An 18,341-nucleotide genomic window follows, 5' to 3' on the forward strand; every position below is an offset into this window, starting at 1 on the left:
CTACTCCTTATTTATTGAAGCAAGTACAGAGCTAAATGAAAGAATCATCTTTTTATGTTGTATACTCAGATTAAAGAAACTCTGCAAGGGTAAAAAAAATCTACACACAACCAATTGTTCATACTTTGACAGAGTACATTGGATCACAATATTATGAAATTTTCCAGTATTTTCAGATTTGTGAGGGGCACAAAACTGTTATATATGTAAATTTCCGTGGCCTGAATGTCATGTTTCATTATGTGTGGAAACAAGCATTTGTACAATTGCTTGCTTTATGTGTATTTAAATGTCTTTATGAAAAATAATTTTCTAGAAAATCATCCACAAATTTTGAAACAGCTGGCCTGTTAGAAAATAGCTAATTTATCTGTCATTAATCATGGATCGTCGTAGAAGCTTAGGTTTTGTACCTATCAAACTCCCAGATTCAGTGTGCAATAACTTGTTTTCGATGGGAAGTGATGATAAAAGATCTTTGATGTCTCCGATGACTGAACTTTCAGTAAATCTAGAGTTAAGGTATGTCATTGTTTTTTACATTTATTATAGTAAAAGTCTAATTCACTGAGACTTTTTTCATCTATATTTTACAAACTATATTTATAGTTCAATGTCAACACCACGTCGCCGGCTTTCCTTGTCTGAAAATGGAACGCCTACACCAAAACGTGCAAATTCTGTTACTGAATCGATAGAGTCTGGTAACTATAATGTTATGTATAGAATATTTTTATGTACCGGTGTAAAATGCTACTCTTGTAGAACCCCTATATAATCAAATGTTTTTTTAAAAAGACGGGGCAAAGTTTTAAAGATCAGGAATGTTTGTATAAACTTCAGAAATGTTTTTTAACTTTATGATTTATGTTTTTAACTAGGAATAGGATCTCCACTAGCTGATATACAAGGAATGGAATCACCATTAACACTATGTCCGGACTTTGACTCACCAACAATAGAAAACATACGGTATGTATGAATAACATTTTCTTCTGATCTAATTTTTAAACAAACAATATTTTTTGAGCTGAAAATATAATTTTTTTAGGGCAAGAAAAGGCTCAACTTCTTCTGCAAATTCATTTAATATGCGAAGGTGAATGATAGTTCTTAATACTTTTTTTGCAAACACCCACAGTTGAGTTGGAAGAAAATTTGCTTCCTGTTTTAAAGTTTTAAAAACACCACAACAACTTCCTATTGCTGAGATATATGTGGTCTATTTTTACTAACTATTGTTGTTTATGTTTATAAGTGAGAATACGATGAGAATGGGAAGTACCATTAATTTGACAATAATTTTTGAGCTTCCTTGTGGTTATGGCTGTAAGAAAATGGGACCAATCATATAAGAATTAGAGGAAAAAAGTTTATGCTGATGATGTAAATTTGCAAAAAATGATATTTTTAAGCCTGAATAATAAAAAAAACATTAAAAGAATGCACTTAAAATAAAAGGCAATTATGTTGCTTAACAACAAATCAAGGATCAACTTAATAGCAGTTTTTAGTATACATTTTGTACCTTTCTCATTCATTTTATAATTATTATGAATCTCTAATGAACAAAGCAGCTGAGATTATGACCTTGATACATTTTTGAACAATTCTATGAAAACAGCCTCTACTGTTTACATTAGTTTACAACAAAGCTTTTTATATTTTCACTAGAGAAATAGCTAGTGAAAGGTGTGATAACAATAGAGTTAAGCTGTGATCAGGTTTTTGTTTGTGCAAATCACCAGGTGATAATGGATGACTAATAATATACCCATGTGTTCAGTTTAGTACAAATCAAAAGAAACTTGGGATCTAAAGGGAATTTTTTTGCATTTCAATTTTAATTAAAAAAATATTTGATACACTTTCACTGCTTGCAAAACATGAAAATAGACTTAAGATATAATAGTGTAATTTTTTTTCTGTGCCCTTTTTTTCCTTACAAAAAATCTTAAGTGCAACAAATGTTAAGTTTTTGTTGCTTTTATTAAAAGTATGAAAAAAAGATTAAATTAATTTATGATTAGGATTACAGTCTAAGATTACAAAGATGAAAAAAAATGGATAATTTTTTAAAAAAGAAATTGATCTTCAAACTACGCATTTTTTAAAGGAAAATGAGCCTCAACAACCCTAAAATCTTAAGAAAAATTTAAGAAAATCCCTAGCCTTAGCGTTTAAAATTCAATTTTTGGAGATCTTGATATTTACCTTTACAGTTACTAATTCACCATAATTTTAAAACACAACAGTCAATTATACATCCTAACAATTTTTTATCCAAAAAATAACAAAAGAAGTCTCTTTTATTTAATAAAAATAAAAGATGTGTCAAATGAAATCCAAAGCTATAATGTTATTTACAGCTTGTGATAAAATATTGTTGTTATTTATAAAGAAAATTCCAGCCTATATTCAGGCATTTTGCTAAAAAATTAAGGCTTAGGTCAAAAAACAGCTTTCTTGTAAAAAAAGATTGTGTATTTTTTTTTTACTTTTCTTGCTGAAAGAAGATGGTTTTTTTTTTGGAGAAAAAAAAGAATTTTACTTGACCTTGGTTTTCGTAGATTGACCTTTCACACTCTGGAATGTTAGTTATGTGAAAAAAATACTTCTATTTTAAGTAGAACTTGAAAATATTTAAAAGAAGACGTTTTTAAACATTTTAATAAATAGTATTACCTGTCAAAGTGTCCCTCATTGTTAGCTTGTTTGATATAGCTGTGATGTAAAACAGTTTTCCAGTGTTGTTTCTTAACTTACAACTCTAGTGAGCTCTGTAAGCAAACCCACTTTCATATTCACGTTTATCTAAAAAAATGCCTTTTTTGGCCAGGTAAATTATGCTTAAAATATTGCATCATAAATGCAAAAAACTGTACTTTGCAGCAGGAGGAAAATAAATCATAAACCAGGCCTTTAGAAAAAATAAACACAAAAACAGTTTTACTTTTCAATTGAAACTGGGGTTTTGGGCTTTTGTTTTTCCAAATGTTTTCGTTTCAAAGGCAATTAACAAGCCTTTAGTAATTGACCTAATCTTGGTCCAAGATTTCCCTAGTCATTCATTAGGGAGTTCATACTCTAATAATATTAAAAGTTTGTAAAAATTAAAATAACTAAATTTGCTAGTAAAATTGTGGTTGCGTTAACCAAGCCTTGAGTAATTGACCTAAGTGTGGGCCAAGATTGTCCCTAGTTATTTAGTAGGGAGTTGACATCAAATATTTCCACTTGTTTTCAAGTTATTAGGCCTCTGACTTTAATGTGCAATGGAAGGGTCAGTTAATTTTTAAAATGATATTAAGGTCCATCTAAACATATTAGCGTTGTTCTGTAATGTTAAAAAAAATTGAGACTACCTTTTTCGACCACATCATAGGAAAATGAATACATTCCTATCATACAAAACTGGTCTATTGTTATAAGCAAAGTGCCTGGTTTATATCCTTATCTTGTCTTTTTAGACGGATTATGGCAAGACGTAGCTTTTCATCTCCAGTAAGTTGATTTCATACAATAAGTGCTAAGCTTTACTAAACGGTCTCTCATGATTTATACCGTGTTTATCCATATGAAGTTTAAAATTACCAATTGAGAATCACAGTCTTAATTTCTCAGTCTTTTTTTAATATTTACCCGATATTCTCTGCATGGTTTTTAATAAGAAATTCAGATTTCTTTATTTCTTGGATTATTGTAACCAGTTATTGTACTTGCAGTTTTATTACTTACTTTAGGTTATGACTAGAAAACCCCTTGAACCACTAAGTTTTAATGACCAAAACTCACCACAGAATTCACCATTTAAGCCAATTATTAACAATGCAGAAGAAAATCACAGTGATTTGTCCATGTGCGAAATGTCTGATCAGTTTCCGGAACTGGACGACTGCAAATTTCAGTTAAAGAGAAAATATGTGGGAAGATCTAATTCTGCTCCTCCAGTACGTTGTTGCATGTTTGTTTTCATTTTCTTCTTTGTTTTGAAACAACGAAAAATAAATATCTAGTTGAAATTTCTAAAAAAACAATTTATTGGTCTGTATACAGCTAACACAGTCGTACCTTATTATATCCTTAAAAATGGCAACAACATTAAAAACTTTTGCAGTGCCACATGTATTTCTAAACATTAACAATATCAATTCATGTATTCATATTAGGCATTCACTACTGTAAAATCATTTTAGGATGTATTTGACGATATGCAGTATCATAATTTTGAAAGCCAGTTGTCAAAAGGTAGCGACGATGATGGCTTTTTTGATGAACTTTCCAAAGATTCAGAATGTATGAACTCAAATCTATCATCGAGCGTTCCAACAAATTTAATGGGACTGATGGCGGGTCCTATAGTGTCGAAAGAGTTTCCAGAAGAAGATAAAGAAAACTGCGCTCCTCAGGTGTGTAAAATAATGATAAAATATTGAAAGATTTCTGTGTACTGAAACTTAACCATATATCGTAATTTTCTAATTTATTTTCTCTATGTTGCAGCCAGTCTTTAGAAAACCAATTGGAGTGCCTATCCGAAAAACAAGGTCGAAATCATTTTCAATCAAGGTATAGGATCATGCAGAAGTTCAAATTGACTTTCTAATTTTGAATAAGCAGGTCAATCTCAACTTTATTGAATTTAATTACCTTCTTTTCTTATTAGCGAGACAACCCATGCGAGAACAGTCCTAGTCCTGTTTCTAGAAAGAAAAGACAAAGGTAATAGCAAACGTTTTTTTTTCTTTTTTGTTTAAATTGTTATTTTCTCCTGGTGAAATTCTCTTTCTTTTTAAGATTTGTCAGAAGTCAGTCTACCTTAGATGTTAATGCTATGGCACCTGTCCAAAAAGTAATTCTTTTATATTATTTCTGTTTAATATAACTAATATTTCTTTCTGTCCCTGCATGTTACAACTTGCTATAATATTGTAGATACTAACTGCACCGTTACCTTCAAGAGGATTGTTTCGATCGCAATCATTTGATACACATGTTACTAAATCACCCAGTGTTGACATTACATCCTTGTTTGGTAAATTATTTTCTTGCGAATGATTTCCATTTGTTATTCTCTGTGAGCTCAATAAAATGTTGGTTTTATGTTAATGCATACTTCTAAATGGTACCTACTATTTTTGTTCCTTTTCAGACATGGACAACAAGAACTTAATTGGAGACAAGACTAGAGTAAGTTCTTTTGTGCTTACAATTAAGTGAATGAATAATAATTATCTTGCAGGCCAGGATAAATCAAATTACTTTATTAAGGTTGGCTACCAATTTACCCTATCAGTTATATGCTTTTAAATTTAGGAATATTGTTTACCGACATTAGAATCTAAACATCCTGACTTGAAGGGGATTTCCCCAGAAACCGTAAGTTTATTTGTACCTTTTGATCCTTAAAGTGTATTGTGTTTGTCAATTGTCAACACGTGCTTCGTAAAATCTTTTCAATTCGAGCATGAATCGTAGGCTTATTAAAATTTCTTTTTTTAGTTGGCAAGCGTGATGGATGGTGACTTTAAACACGTGATCGATGAGGTTTTTATCATTGATTCTCGTTACCCATATGAATATGAAGGAGGCCATATCAAGGTGCAATTTTGTTATATGCATGTTGTTATTGTATTACCTGTGTCTCAAAATCTACATGGTCGAGGAAGGTCAGGATATTTGACGTTGAGAAATAGCCTGAGAGAAACGTCAATATTTGGTCCGGTTAAGAAAAATTTGGAATAGATCTTCCATTGTCACAAATCATAAAGATTTGTCTATGCAACAAGCCCTTGAATTGCAACATGTTTTAATTTTTAAATGTTGTCTCTTCGAAACTTTTGCCTCTTTTTTCCTGATTTTGAATAGTATCATTGATTGGTGAGAATCATAGAAATAGTAGTTATTTGATTTTCTATTGATGTGGTAGATGTTGGGAATTATTATGTAGTATCTTTTCTCAGATGTTAAATAATAATCTTCTCGTTTTTTTAGGGAGCTTTAAATATATACGAGAAACCAGAGCTCGTTCAGCAATTTCTTCAAAATCCAAAATGCAATCCAGATAAAAGACAAATTTTTGTTTTTCATTGCGAGTTTTCTTCGAAGCGTGGACCAGCCATGTAAGTGATGCGTTACTATTTTTGCTATCCCGTGTCAATTTTATCTTAGATTACCATTGCTTAGACTGTTTTTTAGGGCCGTTTTGCTTTTTTCAAGTAGAGTTGCGAAATTTTAAGGTCCTAGCGGTTTTCCGAACAACATTTTCCATTTTGGTTACTTTAAAAACTGAATAATTCTACTGTTAGTAATCTAAGTGTATTGGGAGTGGTATTGAGGTGGGGGGGAGGCTGGTCTATTCTGTGTGTTTTTTTTGTTTTTTTTGTAAAAGGTGAAGTAGCCCGAGTGTGGGTGTTGTCCCACCCCTGTCTTAAATCTGAACACTTTTTTATATTCGTTTTTTTAAACATATTTTAGGTGTCGTTTCCTCCGCAATCAAGACAGGGACGTGCATCAAAACTGTTACCCGAAGCTCTACTATCCGGAGATGTATCTGTTAGAAGGTGGCTACAAAGATTTTTTCGCTAATAAGAAGGTATACTATATATACTACACTTTTCCCTCCTTTTTACGGCAGGGTTGTTGCTCAATTTGAAAGGACTAAGCAAAGTCGTCTTACTTTGATTCACCCAAGTTGCTTTTACTTGCGTCGGTTCAGACGGGATGTTCCTCTTCACTTCAAAGGATGTTTTTTGAAAATTTATTTTGTTCATGAAAAATATTTTTGAGCAGATGAATTTACTTATTTTTGGTATGTTTTAAGTATCTCATAAAAGTATCGTGTTTCTTGTGCAAGGCATGTATGTTTGCTAGTCGTGATAAGGGGATTGTAAATGACAGCGTATTTATTTCTTCCGGTTTTGTCAGCTTAAATTATTTATCTGTCTATGGGCAGACCGACTTGCTTCTTGTGTAAACACGTTTTATTCTTAGTAAAGGTATAATGAAGTAGTTGACATATCTGCTACGCGCCTTTTTTTATAAAAACAATGTAGGTACTTTCAATCGCTTTTCACGGTGTTTTCTTTCAAGTTAAAAAGCATCCAGGCTGAACCAAAAAAAGAATTTTTTCCATAAATAAATCGTGTAATCGAAACAGGCCGGTCAACCAGACCAGCTTGCCTCATAGGGCTGGATGCATAGGTGTATATGTACGCCTATATGCACAAATGTTTTCTTTTAGACTTATTGCCAACCTGAAGTATACCGCGAGATGTTAGATCCTCAGTTTTCACAGGAACTAAAGAAATTCTCGAAGCGTTCGAAGTCCTGGAGTGAAGATAAATCCATGCGAAGGAGAACAGGTTTAAGATACTGAGAGCTGCTCCTGTTTTTATAATGTAGTTCGTAGTAGGTTGTTTCAAATTATGGCGTTTTATTATTTATTATATAAAAAAAAGTGTGAATATTTGTATATAATGACCAATTTTTGTGCACTGCGAAATGTACAATGCAGTCGTACTTAAAAACAAACTCGTTTGCGTTCTACACCTGAACGGATTGCCAAAGCGCTCCTTCGTCTGAACTACTTTGTGTATTACAGTAATATTTTAAAAATCTAAATCATTTAATGCAGTCCCCTGTGCATTATTTTACTTAACGGTTGAGAGCTATCCTTATGCGCCGGCGCATGTGAAATTTAAGCAGACACAATGGATTGTGGTTATAGTCGCATAATGCGCGGGTTGCGTAGTTTTATCAACTTGAAAATTTATTTTATTATTTTTTTTGTGTTGAGTTTTTAATACTCCTTCAATGTGTATCAAGTTTTCAATAAAATATATTTTCACTGACTGATCCATTTTTTTTCTTTTGTTTTGGCTGCAATTTAAAATCACCATATTTGATGTTGTTATATTGGGAAGCAGAAAAAACACATCCGTTCGCATTTTTATGTACTTTCACATAAACTTAATGCCTCGATAACATCAAACACAACTTAGAGGTGCTTAGAAAGAGGTGCTGAATTACAAATCGATTTACAGATTTATTAAATTTACTTTCTCCAAAATTTATAACTTAAGGAAGTCAATTTGTCATTTTCTATGTTATTACCTACATGTTACGAAAATTTCTTGGATGAATCAAAAGAAACTAAATGACGTCACCTCTGTATACTAACCATCGAAATCAAAGCAACGTCTGGCGTCAGGTCCATTCAAGGGCATTTTGTCTTGCTTTCCCTTGAAAATTTGCCTGTGCTGGTGTTGTTTGAAATTTCGCCAACATTTAAATCATGTTAAGTTAAAGAGAAACATTCAGTGAAAAAATATCAGACCAAGTTTTGCGGGTGAAAAATATTCTAATCTAATTTGGACTTTTTTTTAATTTTTGGACCGAAGTCATAAAACTTATCATCAAAGAAGGAAAAATGGAGCCACATAACAAAGTTTACGACATGATAATAGTGACAGTGATAATATATGTTCATAAACTGTTTTAAAAAACAATTTTTTAGGGAACATTTTTATTTGAGGTCGTTTCGGACGTACATACGTTGATATTCAATAGTTCCAGAAATTTCGTTTGTCTGAAATTTTTTGCACCTAATGTACCAGATTCTAAATGTTTTTGAAAGTATGAACCTTCTTGGTGCAAAAGTAGCAAATAGTACAACAGAAAAAGTAACCTGGTCCCCATACTGAAATCTGCTCATTCCGAGCTTGCAAATGATAGTTATTTTCGGGATTTGATTAGCTGGTAATAATAGCTTCTCTGTTCCTGTTAGCTAAAAAAGAAAGATACATAACCAACTAACCAACTAACTTACATTATTTTCTCGTAGAAAATGCTTTTAAAGTGAAATTTTCGTTTGCAATCTTGACATCACCAAATCTAAATTCAAAAGGAAGAACGCATTTCTTTGTGGTGCGTTGCCGCATGACAATGACATACACTGCGTTTTTGTTTTTTGGTTTCAAAACAACTACTGTGTTGATTAATTTTAGCAAAGACTTAACTTTGCAAGGTTAAAAAAGTCAATCTCAGATATTTCACAAAGAAATTTTTGCGAATCGGTCTACTTTATCCAAACACTTGCTTTTTTTCGCGAATGGACCAACATTAGATATTCTGCAAGGAATTATTTTCACAATATAGCATTTTCCATACAAGCATAACCGATTACTGTGGAAAGTTTATCATTTCTTGAACATAATAGTTTAGTAGCCGACGTTTCGGGAGATCCTTCTCCCATCATCGGGGAAAGTTTAAGAAAGGATAAACTTTCCACAGTAATATGAATACTGAACAGACAAACCGAAACAATATCTTCAATAAAAGCATAACCGAGTAAAGCAATTGGTGGAAAGGTCAATGGGTTGCAAAGATATTCGCGAAATGTTCAAAAAAGTAGGAAACGTAATAAAGAAATGCTTACATAGTGTCGCCAGAGAAACGGAATAGTTAGAAAGTGGGAAAAATTACGCTTTATCTCAAACGATTTTTCACGAACTGACTTTTTCCAGAATTATCGCGCAAAGAAATTTTCGCCGGATATAGGTAAAATGCGTAAATATTTATCTCCACGAAAATTAATCAACTTAAGGTACATTTTAACTTCGTATATTAATAAGAAACAACACGTGGCTCCAGAATATAGATTCAATCTCAATATGCCACAGCGTTTTCGACAAAGTTAGCACGGTACACTAAATGCCTTTTTAACATTACATTGCACATTAGTCCACGAATTTGCCTGCAAAGTACTAAAGTAGTTTGTTTAAAAGTCTCAATTCAGCTACTAGCAACAAACGCAGAACGGCTTTTATTATAGCATTTTTAAGTTTTTTTGTCATCTAAAAATCGTTTTTGACATACATTGCTCCGAGGATTGAACTGTTTCGTTTTCGACGAGTATGGCACTGAGCAAAATAAAGCTAAAAAAAACTCGGTAAATATTTGCCTGTTTGCATACTATACTTTTTTTTTGCTTCAACTAGACTTGGAATGCTTGGTTGGGCTTTTTTGGTCTTAGTAATTGCATCAATTTTACTATTCCTTTAACGGCGTCTCATTAATTCTCTCACAACTTCGGGGGATGAAGGTCCTAAAAGGGAAAAAGAGAAAGGGCCTCGTTTCAGTCCGCAAACTCTTTGACGTGTTTCAGCGCGTTGAATGTGAATATTTTGACTTAAAACCTTGAAGAAACATTCTAAAAGATGTTTGCTCCCCCTTCATGTTTTTTCACTTTCGACATCGCGCTCTCTCTATTCGTGCAGAAAATTTCGCAGACATAGCGAGTGAGCCATTAACAGATTTTGCGGAAAAAAAACTTTTCGAGGATTATGCTAAAAGTCAAAGTATAAAAAATTTCTACTCTCTTTGTATGAAATAATTTGACACTTGGAATAAAAAAACAAAAAATTTCACGTGTTTTTTCGCGAATACTAACTTTCGCTAATTGATGCTCTTAAAAATAAAATCTTAATCATTAAAAATAACATAAACTTTCCCAAATTTGGCAAAATACGCAAGTTTTTGCGCCTAAAGTATTCATGACTTCACTCCGCTCCTGTTGTTCGCATTCCTGATCAATGCCATAACTCCCTTCTCAGGACAAACGTATTTTTAAATTTCCCAAAACACAGACATAATAGCTTAACAAATTTTGGCATGCACGAGATAAATAAAAAAAATCTTCAAAACAAATTACGCGAAAAATCTTCTTTAATTTTTATATAGTGCATGCTGTTATCGTTTTAGCAGTGCGAAGATGAACTTTAAAATTTATACCTTCTATTTTTTCAAATTTAAAATCATGAAACACAATTTGTAAACAGCGATAACAACTAAAGTACCGGCAACCGATTCTACACAACAAAACACTTCGCTACTTTTTTCATCAAATAACATGAAACAAGAGAACGTAAACAATATATACAAAATATCATTTTTTTGGCGCAGAATTTTTTTTATACTCTAAAGCTAGAGTGTTGATAAGCTCTTTGATTTGCTCTCGTTTTTTAGAAACCAGTTCTAACGTAAACCATTCTTCCAAATGAATCGGCAACCGGTAACTTTTAATGGGTTGCGTAAAAAAAGATTCCACATACTGCAAAAGAAAAACGCCACAGTCGCAGTCGTTGTTCTGTCGAGGTATTTTCGGATAACAACCCTTCATGGTGGATTTATCGAAGATTTTCGGCGGCTCGTCAGGTTTTCGACTCGACCATTCTTCAGTTATATAGTTTCGCAGATTTGTAAAAACTCTGTTATGTCCGCTCCCAACTAAAGAATCAAATATCAAAATGCATGGACGTAAAAATTCATCCACTGCATTCGCCTGCGGGTACACAATTTTCGGTTTCTCAGGAGTGGGTGGTGGGAATATTTCACTGGATTCAGTTGGAACCGTTTTAGTTTCGTCTTTGCTATAATCTCTATTTTCCATATTTGACGAAACACCCATCGTCGCCGGATTATCCTTAGAATTAACAACTTCTCCTTTAGTGTTATCTTCGATCATTCCACTGTTGGTAGCTGCTACGTTCTGATCTTTAGAAGGCAACACCTCGACGTTACTCGGTTCGCTGTTCTCAGGCACGGTAGTGGAGGGGGCGGTGGTTGTTTCAGACGTAACCGCTTTATCAGGGGGCGTTTCTTTTACAAAATCCGCAGACTCGTCTTCATCCACCTCTTCGTCCTTTTCGTTCAAATCATCTGTGTTGACCATATGGTTGCCAGGGAAACACACCACAACTAAGTACCAATGACAGTGCTCGTTCACCGGAATAACAATAAAGTTCTTGTCAAAAATGTCAACGTTTCTTGTCCACTTCTTAACTGACGCATGCATTTGCTTTGCCGTAGACTTAGAGCCTTGCTTCTGGGTTAACCTTTTATAGAAATATGAATTAAAAATATACGTTTTTTCTCGCTGTGATGGAGTTAGAACACTCTCTAGCAAATACTTTAAATAAAAATCGATTATGATATCGTTTAGGTAAGTTCCCTCAGCAAGGCAAGCTACGTCCTCGTTCGTCACAGGTATACCACCTGCTTTAGGAGGCGAAGGGTATATAAGAAGAGTCTCCACTGGCCCTGTGTGTTTTAGCTGCGTACCATAACTCAGTTCCTTTTGGTCGACGTCTAAATTTGCGAGAGCTATAATCTCTGTTGCTTCTTCAAGAGCCAGCAACTTAACACGAGTCCATGGGGAGAGACAGGAAAGCAAATAACCTACTTCTACGGCGGCCTCGTTGTCGTTTTTAAATGCAGATACCAAAGCTAGAATTATATGGCGCTTTTTAGGGTCCGACGAGCTTGGTACTAACACATTTCTTCCGATGCGACGACAAGCAACTTCGGCAAATCTACTAGCTGTTTCGATAGCAACAAAGGACGGCACACGTCCAAAATACACCATCACCTGCTGTACGTCATTTTGTCCAACTGACAACGTATACTTCTCGGTAATCGGTGCATTGTTTCGGTAAATTATGCACTCCAAACTCAAGTACAATCGATTATCCGCAACACGAATTGGCGCCAAAGTTTGACCGTATAGCTCTCCAAACATGGCTTTCTTGCAGTGAAACTTGTACTCGCCAGTCAACGGTGGAGTCGCTGCAGGAGTTGGTGAGGGAGACGGCGAGGGTTGCGGTGGTGGCGTGGACGTGTTTGTTCGACTTGGAAGAGCACCTCCCGGTAGCCTCATGCGACTTGCCAGTCCAACATGTTCAGCTGATGATGTGGTGCAAGGGGTCGTCGTTGTAGGTGCAGTGGGTGCGGCTGACGGGGACGGCTTTTCTTCTTCATCGCTGGAAACTAAATCGATAGTCTCCGCTTTTTGGTTTTTAGAACTTTTACCGCGTTTTTTCGTTAAGGGTGATGGAGGAGTAGGTAGTAAAGGTGAATTTGCAGTATTCATATTAGGCGACATGCCATAAAACGCGTTCGGACGCAAGCCCGGCGTTGACACATTCATTCTGTGCACGGGCATGTAAGTCTTGTTGCATGTTAAACACTTATAGAAACCATTACCGATCGAAACTGTCTGTGGGCTGACACATGCAGGACACACGATAAGTGAAGTTGGTTTATGTGTCGGTATACTTGTAGTAACGGCTACGTACGGTTTCGACATTTGAGCATTTACGTTGTTCGTATTTGGCGAAAATTGGACCGTAGTGGTATGTCCACTACCTGACGTACAAGCCGCATTCTGTAAGGTCGAGATAACAGAAGTCACATAATTTTCGGAAATTTGCTCTAGACCTGTTTTGACCTTTTTCTCTGGAGTACCGTGACTAGGTAGCATCGGGCGAGAATGTTTAAATCGTTTTTTCACTGTTATATTAGGTAAAGAGGTTGGATTCAACTTCATTTTGTTTTTATCACCCCGCGGTGGTTTGTCTAACGATGTGTCCGTGCTCATATTTGGCACAGCAGCCAGTGATGGTGACTGCAGTGAATTCATTTCTCCTTGTGAATGTAAAGAGGAACACGCAGTGACGCTACTCAATGCACTCCTCACTCTTTCAGCAACGTTGCTACTTCCACTTGATGCTAAACATTAACAGATAGTATATAGTACAGTAAAAAGAAAATTTAAAAACAAGAACTATGTACACATATTTTTCATTTTATTTTTAATTGGTTGCACGCCTGTTGATGGCGAGGTAAGTAAAAAAGAATAATGTTGCTTACAATCATATACCTGTTGCTCTGAGGTACCTAGGAAGTTTTTGGTCGAGGATTAACATGGAGGATAATTAAATATACAACTTTTTTACACGCATTAAATTTATAAGTATTTTGAGCCCAGCATTGATGCTTATAATTATTTATCTCTAATTTTATTCCTATTCATCCACGTTTTTTTTTCAAATCTTCTGGTAAATCCGTTTTTAATTTCACCATGATCTATTTTTTCGTAAAAAGGACGTCTTTGATAACGCAGGGAGACACATTTTTATCGCATAAAATTTTAGTTTTAAGAAGAAATTAATATTTTGGGTCCAAATTTTAGGTTACTTAGGACATTTTAGGATGGTCTTCAGTTTTAGGTTATTCAGGAGATTTTAGTAAGACTGGCCATCAAATTGTATTTTACACTAGTAAACTTATGACGACGAGCATCAATGTGTTCGAACATCAATCAACAAAGAAAATATAACAATCACTGTGGTGAAGACCTTTTATTTACCACAGACCATCTCTATTTTTCCCAAATACTTACTATCATTATTCAATTGTGACGTCATCGTTCGTTGCCAGTCGCACATTTGTGAATCTTGTGAGTTATTTGTCGCATCAGAGTGGTTGGCGCTATTCTAAGATAAATATAGCAAACACAGTAAAAATTACAACATTAATAGGTGAAGCTAGTTAAAACCAGCCTCACCTATTAATTATACCGGGCACTTCAGCTCAGTAAAAACAGGGGAATGTGGTTTAGAGAAGGGGAATGTGGTTTAGAGAAGGGGAAATTGCCCAACACTTCCACCAATCTCCAACAATTTTTAAAGGATTAATATAAATGAAAAACAAATACAACTTTAAATAAAAACAACCATTATGAGATTTTATAATGCATAACTTCCATGTTTTTAGATGAAACCTTGGCAACCTATCCAGTACACGGTATCACATGTCCCACCCATGAAATGGATCCTAAAATGTTTTTGTTTGCTACGAACCTGTGTATCTACAGAACATTTGAATTAAAGCACTAACCTGTTGACCACTATTAACAAGTCCATTAATTTCCGGTGAAAGCATTCTTACCGAACAGTTGACATTTATAGTTTTTAAAATCTACAACACAATGTAAAGTGTAGGCAAGAGAAATTTATCTTGTGATTACATATCAAAAATCTATGCAGGTCAGCAAATAAACATAAAATCCAAGGAAATATTAGCTCCTTATTGCCTTTCTATGGATTTTTATAAATTAATATTTCAGTATACACGTAATACTTATAAATTTCCACAGGATGTGGAAAAACCCGTTTCTAAATACAAGTATGCAATAAACATATAAGGGGTTAAGAAGAAATAAGTTTATCATTGGAATGCATATCTCCTTAGCTTTAAATTTAAGTCCAAAGATTGTTAAAAACCAGCAGTAATCCAGGTTCGTGACCGTTCGCAGGAGATTAGTTCAGAAGTGATTAATACCTAATAAAAATTAAAACAGTCTGTGTAAGGTTAATAAATTTGTGTGTGTTGTGTTAGGTTACTCTTAATAAAGAACAGGCAAGATTAATCTTAAAATATCAGTATAAGTTGCTATTCTATGTTTGCTTCTTCATTGTTTATTAAACAAGTATCCTTGTTTAATAAACGAAAAGAGCAAAATTCTCAGAAACAGATTGTTATATCTTATATTAACATGGCCTGATATGAAACCTATTGTTTCGCTTTAGTAATGTTAATTTTCCGGCACAAAAGCTCTATAATTGTTTTTATAAACAGTGCCACAATCTTGCCTATAATGAGTATTATTTTCTGGTTGCAGTAAAAAACACAAATACACAACTATATCAACACAGACGTTGGTGACACAACCAATTCTGTTGCTGGATTGTGTTTGAGCAATCTAAAATGGAAACATTACTTGGGCTGTGATTTAAATTTATACTGAGCTTGGAATTAACACTTATATAATGACTTTCATTATTTACTCAAGAAACTTTTAGGACACAACATATAGCAACTATTGTCATCTCTTTTAAAATAAGAAACATGTAGCTATTTACTTTGCATAAAAATAATTTTTTGAGTATTTTTACACACAAGAGTCACCACTCAAAGAGAGCCAATTTTATCTTACATGACATTAGTGCAGTTGGATTTATTTAAATAGGCAGTAATTATTCATAGTTTGAACACATTTTAATATGTTTTGTATAACTTTGTACAATACAGAAGACTTAATAATAAGTGTATAAACATCCGAAATGTTGCTAGTACAAACACTGAAAAATTAACCAGTGTAATTTGTTTCTGGAGAGAAATAGGGAAAAGGACAAAACAGAAAAATAACAGAGCTGTAATCTAACATCAAAATCTCTTTCTAAAAACAAAATCATATCAGGTTGCATTGTCTGCCATTTTTAATAAAATAAAATCAGAAAATTAATATGGCAGATTTAAAATGTAAACAAAGTTACAACAGAGAGATTATGCATGCCAAAAGTGTTTTTCCATGTGTTTGTATAAATTTACACATTGCTTAGCATGCTGTACAATAATGTTTGACCAGGAATCTTTTTATCTCTTAATAAGCCCTTTCATATACATGTTCAACTAACAGCTTCCCTACTATTTTGTTTCCTTTTGCATAGACCCATTTTCAAAAACAACAGGATGAAAGAGTACATAAATTTCCTAATTTCAGCATCCATTTTATTTTCAACCCATTTATTATCTCCCATTTAATTTTCGCTCACCCTTGAAAAATGGTATTTAGCACACCCTTTTATTTTTACGTTCCCTCAAATTATCAAATCTTTAAATACAACTTATATTTTATCAAAAAATCTAAGAAGTGAATCAATGACAAATAAAAAACTTCTTTCAAAAATTTAAAACACATGTAAAACAAATGTTTTGTCAAATTTTCGATGATTACATGTCTTTAAGTGTGATGTTAGAAATATTTGATGCATTTATATACAAATTTCTGTCAAAGGTATGCCCTGACTTTTAACAAATTTTATTTAACATCAAGTCGACTCTCATAAAATATTAAATAGTTCTTATATGCAATCATTTACTGAAAAAAGCTTCTCTTTGTACTCTGCATAATGAGCTTCCATAAACAGAGAACTACCCCTAAAGATTGTCATAATGAATTCGAACTATTTCGTGCACTTTCTTTTTTTCGTGCAGCGAAGTTCACAAAAAAGCCCTTTTTGTGCCCCTTTCTTGCACAAATAAAAGTGGCAAAGTACTTAGTTCTGACAATGAACCAAGGCAAGTTATTTTATAAAAGCACCATAATAAGACAAGATACATTGTCTCTTATCAATAGTAACATGTGCAATATTTGATCCAGGTCTTGTCTATGTGTTGTTATAACAAAAATCAGGATACATAATTATTACTATACATAATTATAAGCCATATAGACTTGCTAAAATTAACCCATAGAGCATTATATAACTTCATACATTTGCAATAAAGCATGTAGTTAGCCTTAGTGTTAAACATTGCTAAACATAGAAAACAAGAGAAACATTGGATGCATTTTAGGTTTCAGATGGAAAGGGTGATTTCTGTGCCCTCATTCCAGAAACGTTTAATAATTGTGCGGTGTTGTGTAAGGGAAAACTTTATATATATGCTGTCACAATATAAATACACTACATCTTCTAATTAGGTGTCAATTATATACATCCTACTCAAATTAATAAAAAAAACAATGCAGGAAACGTGTTTCATGTTTCAACCTCTTATTTTGATTGTATACATTTTAATATGGCTGTTTGTAGGTAAATTAAGCTATATATATCATGACCGAAGGCATGCAATAAAAGTTTTAATTTATAAATGAAATGTATGAGTGTACACAAATGAGTACATTTTTACTGCCCTCTGGTAACAATTCTGTCCCATTTTACAAACAGGCTGGGAAACATTTTAAATGAGGATAGTGTTTACAACCAGGGCAGTTCTGCTTTTTTCTACCATCATTAGCATACAAAAAATCCATACATTTGTAAACATTGCATTGCATTCCTAGCTAGCTAGCTCTACATAGCTATATAATGTTTAAATTTGTGTTTCAAACTTTTAAAAGGAAAAATCAGGGAAATTGAAAGAACTAAGTGACTAACTTTGCAAATGTTCCTTTGGGCCGTGCCCCCCTATAAACTCTAAAGAAGTTGGGGTGTATCAAGTGCCCTTATACATTTCATTAGTAAAAAAGCAACAGAAACCAAAAAAAAATTGCATTTCCTTTCTTCCATATTCATACATCGCTACCTGATGCCGCGGGTCGCTCGGTCCCATCCGTGGTTTGTCAGAAAGATATACATAAGTATAGCCTTTAGTGCCTGACGGTGCACCCGTAAGCGGCAAAATGGATACAAGGTTTTCTACAATTAAATGCAGTATTTAATTTTTTTATTTTAATGTCACAAACAACACCACATAGCTTTATCAAAATTTCCTTGTGGTAATGGGTTTATTGAGTGAGGTATTTCGGCGAATGTTTTCTTTGTTGATCATATACGGCCGATTTAGGGGCCAGGTCTGTCAATCTCTTAAATTCGTGACAAATTTACACCGCTCTATAATTGGCAGCCATTATTATATTCCAAGATGTCGGC

At 33.7% G+C, this 18,341-nt stretch overlaps 2 protein-coding genes across 2 annotated transcripts; one reads left to right on the forward strand and one right to left on the reverse strand.

The window, feature by feature from the left end:
• The first annotated feature begins 294 nt into the window (after window positions 1-294).
• LOC130645466 (M-phase inducer phosphatase 1-B-like) lies at window positions 295-7,857 on the forward strand. Its single transcript, XM_057451463.1, has 17 exons — window positions 295-522; window positions 610-704; window positions 882-972; window positions 1,052-1,099; window positions 3,471-3,504; window positions 3,744-3,950; window positions 4,197-4,409; window positions 4,504-4,569; window positions 4,667-4,722; window positions 4,798-4,852; window positions 4,936-5,035; window positions 5,153-5,190; window positions 5,317-5,379; window positions 5,503-5,601; window positions 5,995-6,122; window positions 6,478-6,595; window positions 7,244-7,857. Exons 1-17 carry the CDS (start codon window positions 383-385, stop codon window positions 7,376-7,378), a joined length of 1,686 nt encoding a protein of 561 aa, XP_057307446.1. The 5' UTR covers window positions 295-382; the 3' UTR covers window positions 7,379-7,857.
• A 3,035-nt stretch (window positions 7,858-10,892) lies between these two features.
• Window positions 10,893-14,849, reverse strand: LOC130645469 (uncharacterized). Its single transcript, XM_057451470.1, has 3 exons — window positions 14,740-14,849; window positions 14,243-14,336; window positions 10,893-13,569 (listed from the first exon to the last, which is right to left on the reverse strand). The coding sequence occupies exons 1-3, from the start codon at window positions 14,782-14,784 to the stop codon at window positions 10,949-10,951; spliced, it is 2,760 nt and encodes a 919-aa protein (XP_057307453.1). The 5' UTR covers window positions 14,785-14,849; the 3' UTR covers window positions 10,893-10,948.
• Between the last annotated feature and the right edge of the window lie 3,492 nt (window positions 14,850-18,341).

Source organism: Hydractinia symbiolongicarpus, chromosome 5 (assembly GCF_029227915.1).
Source record: "Hydractinia symbiolongicarpus strain clone_291-10 chromosome 5, HSymV2.1, whole genome shotgun sequence".
In the NCBI taxonomy this organism is placed as follows: domain Eukaryota; kingdom Metazoa; phylum Cnidaria; class Hydrozoa; order Anthoathecata; family Hydractiniidae; genus Hydractinia; species Hydractinia symbiolongicarpus.

Bases quoted from the DNA above. Each gene is read 5' to 3' on its own strand.
- LOC130645466 (XM_057451463.1), top strand. From the start codon at position 383: ATGGATCGTCGTAGAAGCTTAGGTTTTGTACCTATCAAACTCCCAGAT. The intron at 5,036-5,152 runs GTAAATTATTTT...GTTCCTTTTCAG, and splicing joins TGACATTACATCCTTGTTTG to ACATGGACAACAAGAACTTA. The intron at 5,191-5,316 runs GTAAGTTCTTTT...TTTTAAATTTAG, and splicing joins TAATTGGAGACAAGACTAGA to GAATATTGTTTACCGACATT.
- LOC130645469 (XM_057451470.1), bottom strand. From the start codon at position 14,784: ATGCTTTCACCGGAAATTAATGGACTTGTTAATAGTGGTCAACAG. The intron at 14,337-14,739 runs GTTAGTGCTTTA...TATTTATCTTAG, and splicing joins TTGTTAATAGTGGTCAACAG to AATAGCGCCAACCACTCTGA. The intron at 13,570-14,242 runs GTAAGTATTTGG...GTTAATGTTTAG, and splicing joins GTCACAATTGAATAATGATA to CATCAAGTGGAAGTAGCAAC.